General features: G+C 39.9%; 1 protein-coding gene across 2 annotated transcripts in view; it reads left to right on the forward strand.

The window, feature by feature from the left end:
- The first annotated feature begins 806 nt into the window (after positions 1-806).
- Positions 807-16,677, forward strand: part of LOC102303714 (activin receptor type-2A) — a 77,403-nt gene continuing 61,532 nt past the window's right edge. Inside the window, exon 1 of one of the 2 annotated variants that reach the window (XM_005919940.2) lies at positions 807-1,794. In XM_005919940.2, the coding sequence (XP_005920002.1) occupies positions 1,740-1,794 (55 nt within the window). In that variant the 5' untranslated portion in view covers positions 807-1,739. The remainder of the gene's footprint in view (positions 1,795-16,677) is intronic. The other variant, XM_005919941.3, reaches the window with a different exon arrangement.

Raw genomic sequence — 16,677 nt, forward strand, 5'->3', positions numbered from 1 at the left:
GCCTTCCCGGACAAAAACAATCCCTAGCTCATAAAGCACATCGTCAAGCTGGATAAAGTTAGCCAGATTGGCACCGGAAGTTGACTAGCAGTTCTTTCAGAATTAGGGCAACCCTCCCACCAAAAATGTCAAAAACATTCGAAATACTAAAATACGTTTGTTTATGTGATTCTATGTGGTGGTGGTGGTGGTAGCGATATTTTTTTCTTATTTATACAAAGGCCAGAGTCAAAATCTGCCAACTCAAAGACGTGGAGCTACCCGCCGTGGCAACTCCTTGTGAATAAGGGAGCAGGCAAACGGAGCTCCTTGACAGAAAACAGAACAAAGGGCAGCCAACATCCAAAGAAGAGCTTTGAATGGTTTTCATAAAGCCTGGAAAACTATTCCCAAAAACTACTTCAAGAAATGACAAGAAAGCTGCCTAAGAGAGTTCAAACTGTATTGAAACACAAAAGTACATCTTAAATCATGTCATTTTGAAACATTTTGAGAACTCTGTTAATTTAGGGGGCAGATTTTATAAATAATAATGGAAACAGTCACTTAGTACTCAGGATTTAAATAAATGTTCGTACCAAAGCCTCTTTTTACAGAATTTATAAAATTCATTTTAAAAGGACGTCTAAACATCTACCTAAAAAAGGATAGGTTTTCTCCTTCGGTTGCGTAGTTTTATTTTTTATTTCAGTAAACTAAAATTTCTCTTTACAACCGTTTTAGTTCGTTTACAAGCGTAAACGCTGTGGTTTTTATTTTGAAAACCCTCGCTGGAAGCTCGTTGTATGAGCTGGGTAAGCCTAACAGGGTGCCAGTGACGCCATCTTGAAATCGTCCCGAGCAGAGGGGGCGAGGAGGAGACGGACTTGGGAAAATCAGCTCGTCCTAAACTCGACAGCTACGTGGATTAACGGCAGCTTCAGCGGCTAGTGCTATCATATGATAGTCTTTCCGCTTGTTCGTTCGAATCTTTTGGACCGGGAACGGTTGTTTGGCCCACTTTGGAGAGGGCTGTCGCAGCGGGAGGGGGGGAAAGGCAGTCTGGTAATCGGTTGTTTCCCTGCTGGAGCGGACGGAGCCGTGGTTGTGGCCGGGCAGCCCAGCCGGACGAAGCCTAAAACCTCTGCACGGAATATAACACCTAAGATAAAGCTTTTAAATTCTTTTTTGCAAATAGCGGGAGAGTGGAAATGCTCCCTTTCGACGCAGTTTGGACATTTTGAGAGCTATGCGACGGAGCTCGCCTAGGAGAAGTTTGATTGGAGAGCGGAGTGCGTTTGATTTGCAGTCCGATGGATGTTAGCCCTGCCCGGCTGTGGCTCGGGTCTGTGCACCGTTTATCTGAAAAATAGCACCACCGGGCACAGGTGAACAATGCTGCTGTTGCAGACCTGGCAAGTACACGATAACCCCGGCTCCAGTGCCATCAGTTCACCCTGCATTGCTTGTGTATAAACCTGGAAATACCAGCGACCATCCCCTCCTCCTCCTCCTCTTCTTCCTCTTCTTCATCATCCTCCCGTCTTCTTTTTTTGGACTAGTGAGGCTTGCATTACCTGGGATGTTTTGGATGTAGCCTCGATCTTGACTTTTTTTTTTTTAAAGATGCAATATTTCCAGAGACAACAAGACATTTAATTTGACTCAATCGTTTTGAGATCTTTTGAAAAATTTTCTGGAGCTTTTTGTGCTTTTGTAAAATTCTCTTTCTAGTCAAGAGGATCCGATTCGGATGGAAAATGGGAGACGCCACCAAATTGGCCTTCGCCGTTTTCCTCATCTCCTGCTCTTCAGGTGGGTGTGGAGGTGGGGGGCTATGTATGTTGCCTACGGTCAGCCGTGCAGTGCATAGCTTGCTTTTATGTGTAAGGAGTGTAACCTCTTTTGGGGCATCATTGGCGTGCATGCAAACTGCAGGTGAGCCCCAAGATTGCCCTTGAGTGGCTTCTTGTGGGACACAAGGGTACAAATTGGAGTTTTTATGAAGTTAATGAGGGAGCAGCCAGGGATTTGGGTTGATGGAGTGCAAATAAAAGGTAATCAGTCATGTGGCTTGCATGTGGCTTCTTTCTACATCTACATGCTAAAAGCCATTTTCAGCACTCTGTGTTGGTGGACGGCCATTATATGTAGTTATTTCCCCGTGGTGGATGTTTAATGAATGTCAGTGTAGTGATGATAAAGGAAAGAGAGGTCATCTCGGGAGTGCAGGGCATGCTGTTTATGTGGGCTACTGGGAGAAATGCTTCACACGTTACTTTTTTACTTGCCGGAGTATTCTGAGAGCAATTGTTCTTTAGGAAGAGAAGTTGATCACCTTGAAGTGTGTCATTTTAAATCTACTCTTTGGGTTTGGTTTCATAGTACAAAATCCATTGAATTTGTTTTTTTGTTGTTGTTGTTTTAAATGGAATGAGAATAATATAGTTTGCAACAAATATAAAAGAGGCGACAGACAAGCAATTGTATAACGTAATAGATGATTAAAGGGTAAAAAGACGGAAAAATCACATGACTAAAAGCAAGGTTACAAAAACGTGTTTTTACAGGAAGTCACAGATTTTACGAGCCTTATCTGCTCAGGCAGGTTTTAGAAAGCCAAGGGCTCCTGATGGGAGAAGCACCTCCACTTCCTCAGGTGGGGCTCTTTCTAACAATGTGAAGTAGGTTATATAAGGGGTCAGAATTTCTGCTACTTGGCTTTAAGCATGAGTAGGAAAATCTAAAATGTACTTGGAGTCAGAGGATTGGGATGATGTGATGCCGTCTGTACCAGTAAGAAGCTTCGCTGCTGCGTTTTGAACTGTTTGGAGGTGAGAGAGTGGTGTTTCATTTGCAGTAATTTAGCCTGGACGAAGTACAAGAATGAACCTTTTTCCAGCTAATATTTTGTTTAATTTTAATAGTAGATGTTATTTGGGAGAAGCAGGAAAGGGTAACTTTTCTAGTTCAAAGGTTAGAGCTGAGTACGTTTCTGACTGCTGGCTTTAGGGTCCTAGGACACCTTCAGAGTGGTTTGTGTGATTTGTAGATCAGGGAAGAGCATGATGTATGATTTATTTATTTATTTATTTGATGCATTTAATTAAAGAGAAGTGTGTGTTTTAGGGATTTAAGGTATCTATTTAAAATCCATTTATCCTAGGGACAGCATATAAATAGGAACTATAACAGGACCCAAAATCGAACCTTGTGGTATGCCACAGATAATGCTCAATTAAAATGCTAAGTGGGGTCACAAAACTCCAGCTCTACGCTTGTTTTGATCCATCTCCAGCATTTATCTTTTGCCTGGAGACCTTCTCCTCTTAATTTTGCAAGCAATTAAACCTCAATACTGGTGGAAATATACACATAAATATCTAGTCCTAAACCCCTCTAGCTGGGAATTCAAATATTTAAAAAGCGTGAACAGGTCTGTTTGCTTTCACTCCCAATGCTGTTGGCTTCTGGCTTCATATCATTACTCTGACATGGACTTTTTGTTAAAGAAGTTAGCGCTGCTGCCTGTCTTAGTTATTATAGAAGGACACTGTTTTTAATTTGAGTAATTTGTGTAAACATAAGTAGGTAATATGTATGCGACATAAATATTGCATACATATTAGGCTTATACATGCTATTATCATTGTGCTGATAATTTAAAAAGCAAATTATTGTTATTTTAGTTTTATAATTCGCAACAAAACATGACATAAGTACCAGTTATTAATAAATAAGTCACAGTAAAGGCATTGGATGTGGTCAAACGTAGTAAAGTATCTAATTTATGCTTAATAGACTCTCACTATCATTATAAACCTTCAAAAATGATTATTTTGATAGTAGAGGTTTGCAACCCCTGAAGAAACCAAGTGATCAAGTAAATCTAGAGTGAACAAGATTTTATAACTTTGTATAACTTGGCCTGGAGGAAGCATATAAATAGAAAATGAGATGGTACCTAAAATTGAACCTTGCAGTTTACCACAGGTAATGTGAGCTGTAGACGATGAGTTAGTTTGACCAGAATCGGTTTATTCCAAAAGATTAGAGGAAACTCATACAAGCAAACACTTATGGTTTAGCACAATCCAGTCTCAAATGCTCCTGTTGGATCTAAAAAGAACTAAAACCATGATCTCCCCTGTGGTGTGCAATGATTTTTGACTTGTAAAAGCAAAATATTGAGTAGAAACCACTTTTTCTAAAGCTATAAACTGTACTGTAAGTCTTCATTGAACCACTTCCACCTCCCAAAATGAGCTAATATAGCCTCATATAAACCCTGTGACACTTCTGTGACCATGTGAAGTGTAAATACTTGTGGGGAAATTGACACAAGTGTCATAGTAGTTGAGGTTTTGGTGTTGCTAACAAAATAGCACTGCAGTGAGTTTAACTTCCATTTGCAGTTGTGTCACTCGATGTGGTTTGATTGTGGTGTGAGCCTGATGTAACTGGAGCTGACAAAAGAAAACAAAAATTAGGCCCAGAGGCAGAATTTCTTTTCCTGTTGGCTTACAGGATAAACAGAAAATGTTCTAACTTTACTGTTTGTGCGTGTTTGTGCAGCTCCACCGAACCGGTTTTCTCTACAGTTGCTGCCGGCTTACCAAATACTCAGTGTACCTGTGTGAAAGCTGCCCCAATTAACACCTAAGAGAAGTGTAAAATAAACCCTCGAGTTGCAGCAGAATTGTACTTTCACAGAAATCACCCCCCACCCCCACCCCCCTGGGGCGTCTTAAATTAAAAGGTTTCTCAAATATGGTAATAGTCGGGGTTGGTTGGAGTTATAAGCCAGGTGCTGCAGGTGATTATTCCACTCACTTATTACTGTCTGAAGTGGGGAAATGAACTAGGTGGAATAATAATCCTCAGTGAAATCGGAGTTGAATTGGCACAGCTCAAGAAAAACCTCTGATAAAGGCAGGGCACTTGGCCCAGAGTGGCTTTTATTTGATGAACATGCCAAAAGAAATGAACAGAGAGAGGTCTCTGTAGCTTTTCAGTGATGTTCAATATGCACCTTTAACCAGCTTCAATTCACTGTGAGATGAAACTGAGAGAAGCAGCTTAAATATTTATCAGAAACTTATTTGGCAGTAGGGGAAACAATCAACTAGTCTGCTCACATAGCCTCTGAAGACAGCCACCATTATTTCAGGACTTCAAGTGTGGACATCCCGTTCTGCCCGCGGGCCATTTAAAAACCCAAATCAACGTCTGACGATAAGGGATGGTTTTGATGTTGCAGTTTTGGGAAATATAATTTGTGGACTCAGCCGAGGCATGTTTGATGAGTAGAGGTCCAAACTGTAGCTGCCTGGTTATGGCAAACAGTCAAACTCCCCATTGTTTAGCTCCATGATGCAGTGGTTAATACACTGGCCCCACACGCAGAAGATTCTTTGTTCAAAACCAGGTGGAGTCACAAATCCTAGTGAGTCTGTAAAAATCGGTGCCGAATCACGTATGCTGTGTGAATTAGAGAGGAGCCAGAAGAAAGTTCCACTTGGGTGTTGGGGAAAAAAATAGATTTATTAAACCTCAACCCAACCACAGTCTGAATGGGAGTAAATCTGGACTTTTAGTGAAAGCAAAAGTTTGATATCAAGCATCTGTAATATAAAATTACATCTTGTTTAATTACATTTTAAAGAAAAGCTTCTTGATTGTGGTAAAAAATCCCAATCAGTGGTAAGATTGTCATTATTTAACAGTGGGGGTTTTTTTCCAGAGACATTGGAAAAATAGGTCAATCATTAAACTTAAACAAAAAAGAAAGTTGCCTTTTTTATTTAAACACAAACTTTAATTAGAATTTAAAAGAAAATAAATTAATGTGAACTTGACAAAAGCAAAATTGGCAAAAGCGATGTGCTGAAAGGCAGAACGAGCTTTAATGCAAAACAGAATGTGGCCAAATAATTGTTTTTATCTCGATCAGCCAGTTTTTTTTTTAATAATCATTGAAAGCCAGAATTGTGTTGAAATTGATGAATTGCACAGCCCCAGTAGAAATGTAAGAGAACAGCAAATGGGAAAATGTGAAAGCTGCAAAGAAATGGAGAAGGGCATACATTTTGCCCTCTAAATTTATTTCAGTATAACAGCCTTCTAAAAACAAAGATGTGGCATCCTACCCCAGATTAAGCAGATAAAAGATAAACTGTTAAATGACAGAGATTGACTTTTTTTTTTATCTCTTTGTTAAATACTATAGAAATTTGTGGTTTTACTGCAATGCCACAGTAAGAACGAGACTTTATCTGTGGATATCTTATTCTTGAAGGACTGAGTCCAGGTAATGAGCTGCAGATGCTTTCTTTCTTTCTTTCTTTCTTTCTTTCTTTCTTTCTTTCTTTCTTTCTTTCTTTCTTTCTTTCTTTCTTTCTTTCTTTCTTTCTTTACACATTTATTTATTAAAGTTTAAGCTGCTGTCAGGTTTCTTTTATTCACTACATCAGCTTTTCTGCCCTGTGTAGAAAAACCTGAGATGTAATGGTGAAATTTCACTTATTTGCCAAAGAACTTCTCAGGGATTAAATGTGTGTTTAAACTTCTTTACACTTGAAAGGAAGGAGAACAACGTGCAACTATGCTATATGTTGTTATGCAATAGTTTTACTGGTCCAACCCACTGACAATAAACACTGAGCTGTATGTAAAAATGCTGCTGTAAAGAAAAACTGAGGCATGACTAAAACAGGGTTTTTTGGGGGATTTTTATACTTAATGCTTTGATGCTTTTATTTTGTAAGGGACCTCAGCAGCTGCTAAGTGTTTCACTGCCAGAGTTGCCTGAAAAGAGTTGATGGGACTTCTTTTTGTTGAACTTAAAGGGCGCATTCTGGTAACGCCGCACCACCAACAGCAGCATTATCAGATGAACCTTGAACCTTTGGTCATCTGATGGTCTTCAGGTGACCTCTGCCTCAGATCGCATGTGAGCTTGAACTGCAGGCTTGTAAATATTTACAGTGCTGCAACAGCACATCCAGATCCGGTGAGGCTTACTCTGAACTCTTTAAGTTCAAAGGTGGGGATTTGATTTTTTTTTTTTTTTTTTTTTTAAATTTTTAATTGTTTGTTTTTTTGGTTTTTTTGGGGTGGTGGTGGGGGGGTGGGGGTGGTGATGTTCCAGGAAAGTGCAAACACATGAATCAAATGATCAAACGATTGTGGTGTGGCCTTCCTAATGCAATCAATTATGCATACTAACAGTAAAACCTACCCTACCCTGTGACTGTCTCTTTATTTCTGGCGAAGCTGAAGCAACAAGAAGCTTCCCTTTTCCTCTCTATTCGTCAGACCTGATGTGACTGTAACTCAGCGAATCAGTCTAGAGCTGCAGAGGTCAAACCCTGTTATTACAGCCATGTTTCTTCAGTAATTTGGAGCAAATGGGTGTTTAGATTTCTCCACCACAGAGGCCAAGAGACAGACAAGTCGTGTCCCGTGCGCTGCCTGTACATTTGGCCTCCTGTACACTGCAGCAGTTTCACACAGACATTGATCCTCTTGCACACCAGTGTAAGGTTACATCAGTATGGCGAGGATGAAGCAGCTCTGGCTTGTTGTTGTTGTTTTTCTTTATTTCCTCTTTCTTTTCTTTCTTTTTTTTTAAAATCCTCAGCAGCAGCACAACAGAGCCGATGATTCAGTTTCAGCTCTGCTGCACATCAACTTAAATCTCAGTTGATGACCAGTCTGGGGTCTCTGTGTCCTGCTACCATTAAGCTGGGGCTGACTAATGTTCACCAGTTGCAATTGAACAGGTCAGGTGGTTCTGCCACCAGATTTGCAATTACACTCTAAATAGCATTTGTTTGTTTTATTTCTTTTTAGTTGACCCAAACCTATGTCCTTGCTGTGAAGGATTCGAAAAGATAGACACTCTTTTCTCAGCTCTGCAAGTAATAATAATTATATAATAATGAATGAATAATCATAAGTATTTGAGATTTACCTGGCAGATTTATTTTTTTGTTGCTCTCTCAGACTTTACAAAGGTAACAGTATCTAATCTCACTACTCTGACATCTTGATGTCTGTTAGTTGGTAGCCCCTGCATCTTCTCTTACTAGGTATCAGTATCTGTATTTATTCATTGTTTTAATAAGCTCCAATAAATATATTATTTTTTAAAAAATGCACAAACTGGGACTTTTCCATTGTACTGTACAATTTCAGACCTATAAATCATTAGGATTGAATTGAATTGTAGCAAAGTTTTATTTTATTTTGTAACTTCATACCAAGTTTATATGATTTGATCTAAACATATAGAGACTTATTGGTCTACTTGATTACTAATAGTAGGAACTGGCCTTGAAAAAGCCACGTCAGTTGATCCCTCTTTTGCTGTTTAATCCTTGCTGCCAACCAGGTGGCTGCCAGGCTGAGATAAAAACAGTGGAAAATAGCTGCCTGATCTGTTGGATGTTTCTTTTTAACAACTTAATGACTATTTGAATATCTCAAAATCATGACCATGGCTTGTTTTATCATCACAGTGATGCTCTCTGTGAGGCCTTTAAACCTTTAGACCTTTATAATTCACTCAGTTAAACACAATTCAACTCATTTGGCGTTCCTTTCCAGGCACAGTTAATCATTAGATGTCGTGTGAAGTGTTAAATGTTAAACGGAAGACTCCAAAAAAACACTTTAGGTAGGAGGGGGTAAAAATCCAATCATGGAAAGTAAAGACTAACGGTCCCAGTAGCAGACTGAAACCATGAAATGTTTACTCGTGCTCACTGAGCTGATTATTTACTCTGTAACTGGTTAAAAATCAGTGAAGTGCACTGAATCAATAGTTAAGCCAAAGAGTGGAAAGTGAGAATGATAGTGTAGCTTTATTGTGGTTTGGCTGAAGACGCTCCTCTGTTGTGCTGAAAGCTTAACAAAGCTACAAACTAAATTAATGAAAAACTTAATTTTCCATTCGATTTAAACCTCTTGCATGTGACTAAACCCCCCTCTATCTTTGCACTGCAGTGCTTTGGCTGCTTCCCCGAGTGGTCTGAGGCCAGCCATCAGCTCTGTCCCATTTTTTCCCTCTTCCTATCTATTTCTAATATGTTCTCTTGCATTATGCATTAGGTTTCGAAAGCACAGGTGTATTTGTTAAGGCCAGATGTAGCCTCTATTTCCCATTGGGCCCAACTAACCGGACAACCTCCTTCCAAGGCCGTGTATCATTCTGTGCTTTAACAAAAAGAAAGCGCTGCACTAGCTCGTGTTCACCGAGGTAAAATGTTGACCCAAGACAGCATGTTGCCAAACACGGCTGGAGAAATTATGACCCTCGACCGGTTGGTTAAATTTAGCCTGTATCCAGGTGTTTCATGTTTCTGTACACACTGGATTGTGGGTGGCGTATGCAGTCTGGTAATTGCATTTCTGAAGTGGACGATAAACTTACGTAAGCATGCATTGTCAGTGAGGAAATTGCAATGAGTCAGTCGTGTTCATCACCACATATGGTTAAAATAATATGTTAAAAATGTTAAAATGTCCAGTCAGTCTAGCAAATGGCAGCTGCTCACACACTGAACCAACAGTGTTATCAACATGTATAACCTGAGTATTACTTTGGTTTTAGTGTACATGAGAGGCCCACATTGATAGGATGACATTTTTGTGAGGAGTTGATGGACTTTATTTCAAAAGTGAGAGTGAGTCAGTCAGTAAGTGGTCATTTCTCAGTGAGCAGGGTCACTGTTGTGAAAGGGCATGTTTTATCGTAACTAGTCGATGGAAGCGAGAGGGGGGGCAAGAAGCAGAGCTCCCGGTGAGACATCAACCAGGATTTCCTGCCTGTTAACCCTGGAAATTATTTACTATTGTTCACTGAGCTAAGATAAATTCTTTATTTATGGTCAAAGTTGGGAAATTCTTTTATGTTGGCAAAAACGAAATTAAAACTCAACTTTTAACAAGTTAAATTATGTTTATTATCTTTAAGAATAAATATGATAAAAAATTCCTAAAATCAAGCTGTGGTTGTGGAATATGGAAAAACATAATGCCTCCACTTTATGATTTCTCTTAAACTCCGATCAGTGAAAGTTATCGCTGTTATTTTTCATGAGGCCGACGTTAAATGAAGTAAATAACAAGTGAAAGAAAAAAAAACAGTGCAGATTATCTTTGCAAAGTTCACTTGTTCTCTGCTTATTTATATGTTGGCAAAGTCTGCACGGTCATTAAACTCCAATGAACTTAAATCAACATCAAACTTGATTATATTTGTGAGCAGCGAACGCCACAAGAAAAATAACTAGTTTGAAATCTTACAAGGACGTTTTAAGAGATTTCAAAAGCCTCCCTAAAACCGACTCACCACATGAATGACTGTCTAAACTTTGACTCCAATTAAATATCATCAAAACAGCATGATTACTATCGAGGGGATTTTCTTTCTCTTGCTGCAGGAATTTGTTCCAACCTGCTCCCACTGTTGTCGGACTGAGTATTGCCACACAGAGCCGTGCAGTCAAAGTGTTTAAAGTAGTATGCAAATGATTTCCTCTAATGTGCTGTTCTCACCCTGGAGTAGTAAATACTCAATACTGAAAACAGTTCTTCTAGTGTTTGTAGAAAGAGACTGAGACAACCTCCATATCATTTCTTGCAAATATCTACCATTTTATACTCTACCTGATGTATCGTAGGAGACAGGTGGGGAGAAGAGGCCGCCGGGTAACTGAAAGGTCGCATGTTCAACAACTGCTGCAGGCTTTCATCCTGTCAGCGACAAAAATGCAGCCCAGTTTGAGGTCAAATGGGCCAATCCATTGAAACCATAATACCCTAAACCCCACAATCTTTTAAGAGGAAAGAAGTACTTTGTGAAAAGTGATCCAGCACCACTACTTATTTATTTATTTTAAATATGCTGAAACTGTGAGTGTTGATTTCCCTCACTCACCACAAAATTTGCCAGACAACAGTTATAATTTGTAGAGGAAACTTTTCAGAAAACCGTTGAAGAACAGTCTGAGGTTTCTTTAAAAGAACAGCTGCATTTTCAGTGATCTGTTGTAGTTTTTGCACATTTATTTAAGCTTGAAGTAAATGTAGTGGAGTGTTTTGTTTAAGCGACCACCCTTACTTGTACATTATAATTCATAGCTTGCAGTGAAAAAAACAGAAATGCTACACATGAGTTTTTGTAACTAAACAATAAAGTCTTTATGATTCAAAAATCTTGTTTATACAATGCTCAGCATAACATATTTCCCCAGTAGGCCTTTGGGCCTGTAGGTTAGACCTTTATTTGGCCACAGAAAAGTCTGTTTGATTACTTCGTATGCTGCTAGCTTAATATACAAGAACCTTACTATAATGCATGAAATAAAACTTGTTCTACACAATCAGCAGTTGATCATGCCGAAAGTTCTTATCTATATCAGATATTTGGATGTCATCAGGTTGCCTAGCAACAGGATAAAAGGCTTTTATCATTTAGGTAAATACAGCACTTTTCTTACACCTTAACTTCTTGACAAAAAATGTCTCATTTATGTTCAAAACAGTTGAATTATACAAGAGATTATGATGTTTTTATGTTGCATAGCAGCCACCTGGAAACAGGCTAAAATTACCTTATTTTTAGCATATGAACAGGACCTAGCACCTCTATATTTTCCTAAATGTTATTAAATGTATCTCTCAATATTAGCTATTTCTGGATAAATTGGTATTGGCAATTGTTATGTTATGGTCAATGAATGAAAATTTTAAAAGTGAAGAAGATGTAGGAGAAACACTGTTCAATCCTGAGTTGAGTGTTGACGTTGCAACCAGAGGGCAATCTGCAACTCTTCTGTTCATAATAACCTGCTGATCCAGGCTGAGTGGAGATGACTAATCCACAACTTGCTGTGACAATTAAAAAGATTATTTTTTAAACTGCGTAAAATCTGTTTGTGTTTTCATGTACCTGCAGAATAAAGGTATTTTTCAACATATCTGATTTTTATGACAACAATTTATTGGTCCTAAGGTCAAGTTACAGTAATTAATGACTTAAAACACTGGGGGCAGGTGCTGGCCCCATTCCTTATGTTTGCCACATCTTATTTACAGTCACGGAGGATGAGAGCTAAAAGCTTATAATGCAAATCTAAACTGAGTGACCCGTAGAATGGGAAAACAGCAAATTAAATTCACTCGATTTAAAACAAATGAAAGGCAGATGGAAGTTCAGGATTGCCGCATCACCTTTAGTGTGGATATTTCATGATATGGGAGTCTCTGAATCCAGCTATCCTTAAATAGCGTCTCAGTCTAGACCACTTGATGTGCCGGTACCCCAGAGATCGGTCCAGAACAGTCTTTTACTGTAATTAATGCATCCTGCAGATGTTGCTTTATGTGCTTGGGAGAGTTTCAGTCTAGACAGGCTGGCTGCTCAGACGGAGAGGCCCGGCTTTGATCCTTGATTAAAAACTGCGAGCTGTACATTCATCATGCTCTTGTTTCAGGCTCTCTCAAGGGTCCTCGCCTGCTTTACACTTAACACAACCTCCTTCATCCTCTTCCTCCTCCACCACCTCTTCGGCCGCCTCTTGCCAAGATTCCTCACTGTCGTGAAGGTCGCTCTAACTTCTTATCACCACAAAACCACCAAAGGGTAACGGTGACCCGGGGACTCGGTTGGCCCTGGTTGAACGCTGCTCAGTTGTAATAATGCGAGCTTGTCATTCTGCCTTTATTGCTGCTGTCACTTTGCATCTTGTAAAACTCAAAAGCCATTTAGGCTGCGCGGAGCTGCAGAAGCAGGACCATGACGTCTAAGTCGACCTAGTAACAGTCGTTTTTGTTTTAATTGGATCTAATGGTCTTTCGTTATTTGTGTCTGGTTTTAGGTGGTTGTTTGTGAAAGCAGCACACGTCACCGCTTAAGGAATTAAATCTTACACATCTGGATTTTTATACCTCAGATGTGTTTGAGAGAGGTTTCTGGCACTAATGTGCATGATTGGATGATGATTTATATAAAAGGTGAATTAAAACCAATAATAACAGGTGGTTAGTTTGTGATAATACTTATTACTCTGACCTAAACTTATTGCTCTTGTATTGAAGTTTGTGTCCAAGTGGCAGGCGGGTCATATGTTGGCCTTGACACTTGATACACTAGCATTAACAATTTCTAGCCTATAGTCTGTGTCACTTTCTCTTGTATTTTGATTAGAGTGAAGATTTAATATTGGGTGGGCCCCTGGGATTTTCTTCTAGGATGGTCTGTACAGCACAGACAGTCATAATTCAGTCATATACCTGTATAACCATGCATGTGACAAATAAAGAATCTTGAATCTTCTAATCAGGTATTTCCATGAAAATACTCCCAAAGCCCCCAGCAGCACAGACACAGTGAAGAGGTCCAGTTCAATTACTCAGATTAGCAGGGCTGATGCCGAGCAGCTCCAGCTGTCAATCACAGGAGCCACACCCCTAAACTACAGTAGAGGCATAAAGGTGGGGAAACTGCCCATAGAGGAGGCTACAAATGTGTCTATTTCTGCTGTACAGTTAGCCATTTCCACATAGGAGACTATGGATTGACTCAACTTTGGAGCCTCGAGTGGCCACTAGAGGAACTGCAGTATTTCACACTTGGCTGTGGTTTCATTTCCGAATCTCTGAGGGTTTTTTTTGCGTACAGCTCCATGTAACTGTTGTTTCTGAAACACTATTACGCCACGCGTACAACAGACAGCAGCGCCTTGCCTTTCTTGTTCCCTCCTCATTCGTACAGTGACTTGATGTGGACGAGCAAGCTTTAAAAACGAGACAGGCGACAGCGCCACTCTGTAGAAAACGGGCAGTGGCAACTGAAGTGTCGCGCAGCCACTCTGCTCCATGTCTGCAGAGTGTGGCAGTACAAAGTGTCACATGTTCGTTATTGTTGCGCGAGCGCACGCACACACACACACACACACACACACACACACACACACACACACACACACACACACACACACCATTTAATCTTGTCCATTAGACTCTCCATCCATAGTTCAGACCTCCTGATCAACTTGTGTTTTTCTGTATTATTATTATGTTCATCAGTTGTGTGAAATTGTGTTTTAAAGTATATTTTGGCAGTAGAAAACGACCTGTGTGCGCGAGAGAGACAAAGAAAGAGAGGACAGATGATCGCTCTCTAAATCTACACCTGTGACACAACAGACATGAAGGGTAAGGAGTGAGGAGAAGCAGGGGGACAGAGTTCAAGACTGGTTGCTAAATACTGCTGCTTTTTCCCCCACCTCAGCTACAAGGCCTTTCAGCTCTTGTAGCCGATTGAAGAGGGATTTGTTCAGTCTTGAAACTCTCACTTTTTCCCCTCCCCCTGACAGGAAAGCTTTTTTTTTTTTTTTCCTCAGCAGGGCTCTGCTTATCACTGACTCATCATGATTGGTATTGTAAACAAAACCATAAACCGCTGCAGATACATTATGGCTATTCTCTGCATCGCTTACTGCACCTGTAATATAATCTCAATCAGAAAATACACGAGTGTTGGGGGGTTTTATTTTGGCCACGCTGCCTTGTGACCGCTGTGTCGTTAGTTTGCTTGAAATAGCGGCGAGTCAGGGAGGTCGTTCGTCAGTGGTGGGGGGTCGGTGGGTGCGTGGGGAAGCGGGGAGGTCAGTGACTCCAAACGTTTATTGGTCTGTCTTGTACAAATGCGAAGCTGGCGAGTGCAAACAGTGAACATAGCTAAGTGGCAGACATGTCTTGGAGGGCCATGTGAGGTGACTCAGAGCAAGGCGGTGCGGTAGTTATACGCACTAGCACCAGCCATTGCCTGTGATCCAGCGTGGGCTAACCGTGCCTAGTTCCCCTGCACGGCCTTTATATGAGCCGTACCCAAGCCGCCACAGCCCAGTTTGAAATGTGAGAGCCTTTTAATCACAACTGCAATCATCACACGAGCACAGAAGCATCTTCCGTGTGTCTACATTGAGTCATTTTGACCTTCTGATGAGTTTACTTACTGAAAAGGATTCTCTCAAAGCTTCTGCTTTAAGCTCTTTTCTACTAATGATGAGATAGAAGACAAGTTGAGGATAAGAAATAATACTAAAGAAGTCCTTTTCAAATCCTGTGCCTTTGTTATGTTGAGTTTCTTTTTAAAATGCAAATGTTTTCAGGGCAAAAACCCAAAAAAAAAACCTGGTTGGGGGAAAAAAACAACTTTTTAACAGCATAATCTATTTGATTTTTTTTTCAGACTACAAAAATGTATCGTATTTTATTGGATTAAGATGTATAAAAGTTTAAAAGGGCACAGGGTCACAGTTGGGCTGGAGCTTATCCCAGTTATCACAGGGTTAGACAACCAGACAAACATTCACATCACATAGATCACTAATTAACCTAACATCCATGTTCTTGGACTGTGGGAGGAAGCTGGGGTAGCTGGAGGAGATGTATAGAAAGACCTCAACTAGCTGACGGATTCAACCCCATGACCTTCTTGCTGTGAGCCGACAGCAGTAACAACCGTGTGCCCAAAAGGCGGCCATGATGGCTCTCATTGAGGAGTATATCAAGCGGGGTGGCCACTTAACAGTGAGCCCTATGTAGAAAATGGAAAGAGAGGACAGTTTATATTCTTATTTATTAAAATAAAAAAAATCTTTAAGAATTAAGAGTTTGAGTTATTGTAAGTGACCTCTGCAGTACATTTGCGGCCCATACTTCCTGCTCCCTGCTCTGTATGTTACACAGAGGCCAGTTTAGCCAGTACTTTGTTTTCGACTGACATTTATTTATCACAGTTACATCTTCTTAGTGTTGGCAGCACAGTTTTAGGTATTTAACCGTTCAGAGCTGGACTGTATCAGTGATTTTAATGTCATTTATTACAGGGTGTGGCCTTTTTACCTTTCTTATAAAGTATAGCACAGAGAATATACAAATTGGAGAGAGAGTGAAGGTGAATGAATCCGTGAACTTAAGGACTGCAGCCACCTGTAAACACCACAAGCCAAATTCACGGTATAGCTGTTCTTATCTGTGTACTTGTTTGTTTGTTTTGTTATGTTATCCTACTACTGTACGTGCATGAAATAGTGATATAAAGACTAACTTTCAAACTATTTTTCAGTCACAGGTGATTTTGACTGTTTTCATGTGTATTTAAAAAAAACATTTAGAGAGGAAGTTTGAACCCACATGTGGTGGAAGCATCCTGTTAACAGCTGCAATGATGCCTCACAGCTCTTCAGAGGTCTTACACTGGTGACATGTGGAGTCATGCTGACATTAAAGCATGCAAACATGCTCTGATAGTCATCAGACTAAATCGATGAGCTTGCAAAGGGCCAGTTTACCCCATATAAGGTGTTGTTTTGACTCTTAAAAGTTTTTTATTTTTAATTTTTAAATACAGTCGTTTTATTTTTACCCTGCAACTTTACAAAAATACTAAGAGTACTAAGATGGAGCACAGCTCACTGTGTTTTGTTGTGCGCACTCTAATCAGTAATGCTCACAAGTAAAAGGTAGGCTTGTATGTTTTGCCTACAGGTTTTACCTTTCAGGATCTTCACGGGAGAGGATGATAGGGAAATTTCTCAGAGAGAATTGGCCTTGCAAAGAGTCAATCTCCTCATTCATATATATATATATATATATATATATATATTAGGGCTGAACGAT

Source organism: Haplochromis burtoni, unplaced genomic scaffold (assembly GCF_018398535.1).
Source record: "Haplochromis burtoni strain Fernald_Lab_line unplaced genomic scaffold, NCSU_Asbu1 Contig_39, whole genome shotgun sequence".
Lineage (NCBI taxonomy): Eukaryota > Metazoa > Chordata > Actinopteri > Cichliformes > Cichlidae > Haplochromis > Haplochromis burtoni.